Raw genomic sequence first — 2,756 nt, forward strand, 5'->3', positions numbered from 1 at the left:
GCTCAAACTCACCAGCCCCTTCAAAGAAGGAAGATGGGGCCATCTTACTTCAGTAAATATTTACCACCTCAGAAACTCAGTGGGGGTGGCTCTGAGTCAGAATTGACTTGATAGAAATGACTTTGGCTTTTGCTTTTTAGGGTCATAATGGGTCAGAATCAACTAGCAGTGGGTTTAGTTTTGGTTTTGGTTTAGTAGTCATGATCTCATTATTTCTCATGAAAAGAGTGTATGCTGTGGATAAATTCATTCTACTGTTAATTAAAAGGGTAGATCACATCTTTGAAAATATCATGAATAAGATTCTTTTATACTTTAGACATTATCATGAAAAACATCCTTAAAAACATTCTTTTTTAAAATAAGGACCAGGTTTGCTGGTCTGAGAGAGTCTGGTGGAACCCTGAGACTATGGCCCCTGCCTTTCAGGTCTGGAATTGATCCTACTCCTGTGGATTCAAGCCAAACAAAAGACAGGCACATGAGCTGAACATTTACATTAGACAGACATACATTCCTTGGAGAGATCAATCATGGGAAAATAGAAGGGCAGTGTATGCACAGGGGCACAGCTCAGGAGGCAGGAGTACAAGGGAGGGGAAGACAGGGAAAAGGCAACTATGGGGAGGAAGCGGGAAGAGAACTGTTGCATTGTGGGAAATTGCAGTCAATGTCATTGGACAAAGTATATGTGAACTGCTGTATGGAAAATGAATTTGCTCTGTACACTTTCACCCAAATCACAACAAAAATTTTTAAAAAAGAAAAAGAATATTCTTTTTTTTTTTTTTAAAGCCACTGGGCATTACCAATTGTTAGGCTAAAAATGATACTTGTTTTTAATTTTAAACGACATATGTAAAAACAGAAACTATCAGAGGGAATGCATTCTAAGGGTTAGTAATTTCTGTCCTATTTTTGTTTCACATATATGCCAATATGTGTATGTATATGAATAACAATGTAAAATATATATCTTATTGCATGTTGAGGCCAAATATGTTTGAAAACCTTATTTCAAATGAATTCAATGGCAAACCAAAAGAGTGGACAATATGAAAGTTCTTTAAATATTCATAATAAACTCAAGCAAATATGTATAAAATACATAACCAAAATCTTCCAGAAAAATTAGCCCTACCTTTTCTAAAATCTTATGTCTCTCAGTTTCACACACAGATTGGGCAGAAGTCAGCAGCCAGGAATGAGAAACCATACAGCTCTAACCACATTCATCCTCCTGGGACTGACCGAAGACCCACAACTGCAGATTCTGATTTTCATATTTCTACTGATCACCTACATATTGAGTGTAATTGGAAATCTCACCATCATCTTCCTCACATTGGTGGATGCTCACCTTAAAACTGCCATGTACTTTTTTCTCCAAAATTTCTCCTTCTTAGAAATCTCATTCACCTCTGCCTGCATCCCTAGATTCCTATACAGCATATCAACAGGTGACAGGACCATTACCTATAATGCTTGCATAAGTCAATTGTTTTTTACATACCTGTTTGCAGTAGCAGAATTTTTCCTCCTGGCCACCATGTCCTATGATCGATATGTGGCCATCTGCAAACCCCTGCATTACATGACCATCATGAACCACAAGGCCTGCAAAAGGTTTATTTTAGGCTGCTGGCTGACTACTTTGTTGATCATATTCCCACCCCTTAGTGTGGGACTGGATCTGGAATTCTGTGATTCTGTCATTGACCACTTTCTCTGTGACGCTAATCCTCTCCTGAAGATCTCATGCACAGATACGTGGATCATAGAGCAGATGGTTCTTGCTTCCTCTGTAGTCATCTTCATCATGACCCTTGTGTGTGTGGTTTTGTCCTACATATATATCATCAGAACAATTCTAAGATTTCCCTCTGCCCAACAAAGGAAAAAGGCCTTTTCCACCTGTTCTTCCCACATCATTGTGGTTTCCATCACCTATGGCAGTTGCATCTTTGTCTATATCAAACCTTCAGCAAAAGATGAAATGGCGATTAATAAGGGGGTGACAATACTTACTACTTCTATTTCCCCCATGTTAAACCCATTTATTTACACCCTGAGGAACAAACAAGTCCAACAAGCCTGTAATGATTTAGTCAGAAGAATTCTATTTCTCTCAAAGCATTAGAGGAATAATGACATCAGGGACACTAATCACATATACTTGACTGCTAACCAGAAGGCTGGCAGTTCAAACTTACCAGCCACTCCTCAGAAGGAAGGTTGGGCAATCTACGTCCATAATGACACTGCCTTGGAAACCCAAGGAGGGGTTACTCTGAGTTGGGTCCAACTTGACGGCACATAACAGCAACAATCATATTTTCTTAAGTTTCCCACCTATTTTTATCTCTTCCTGATCCAAGTTTGGCCTTGTATTCAGAACCAAACCTGATCAAGTCACTCCTAGCTTCTCCTTATAAACAAACCTCTTTGAGAATGATAATCTTCAGTAAGAAAATATGAAAATAATTGTCTCAGGAAATTTAAACATGACCTCCCTTAACTTTGGCTTACCAAAGCTGAGAGAATAGGAGACTTATAAAACATTGGTGCAACAGTGCACATAACTTTCTACAAAACATACCTGCTCAAATGAAGGGAGAAATAATGATATTTAAAAATCAATACAGTTTCTAAACAGTAACAGGAAAAATAATTTAAATTACCTGAAGTATATTTCAAAACAGGAATAAGTTTAATGATTTTGGGATTCCCAAAAAACATATCTAATGAAAAAGCTT

General features: G+C 37.8%; 1 protein-coding gene across 1 annotated transcript in view; it reads left to right on the forward strand.

The window, feature by feature from the left end:
* Positions 1-2,140, forward strand: part of LOC122151976 (olfactory receptor 6C2-like) — a 5,983-nt gene extending 3,843 nt beyond the window's left edge. The window contains exon 2 of the mRNA XM_042783371.1: positions 1,158-2,140. Within this exon, the coding sequence (XP_042639305.1) occupies positions 1,158-2,140 (983 nt within the window). The remainder of the gene's footprint in view (positions 1-1,157) is intronic.
* The last annotated feature ends 616 nt before the right edge of the window (positions 2,141-2,756 follow it).

Source organism: Orycteropus afer, unplaced genomic scaffold, assembly GCF_000298275.1.
Source record: "Orycteropus afer afer isolate SDZICR_OR568_19922 unplaced genomic scaffold, OryAfe1.0 scaffold00976, whole genome shotgun sequence".
Taxonomy (NCBI): domain Eukaryota; kingdom Metazoa; phylum Chordata; class Mammalia; order Tubulidentata; family Orycteropodidae; genus Orycteropus; species Orycteropus afer.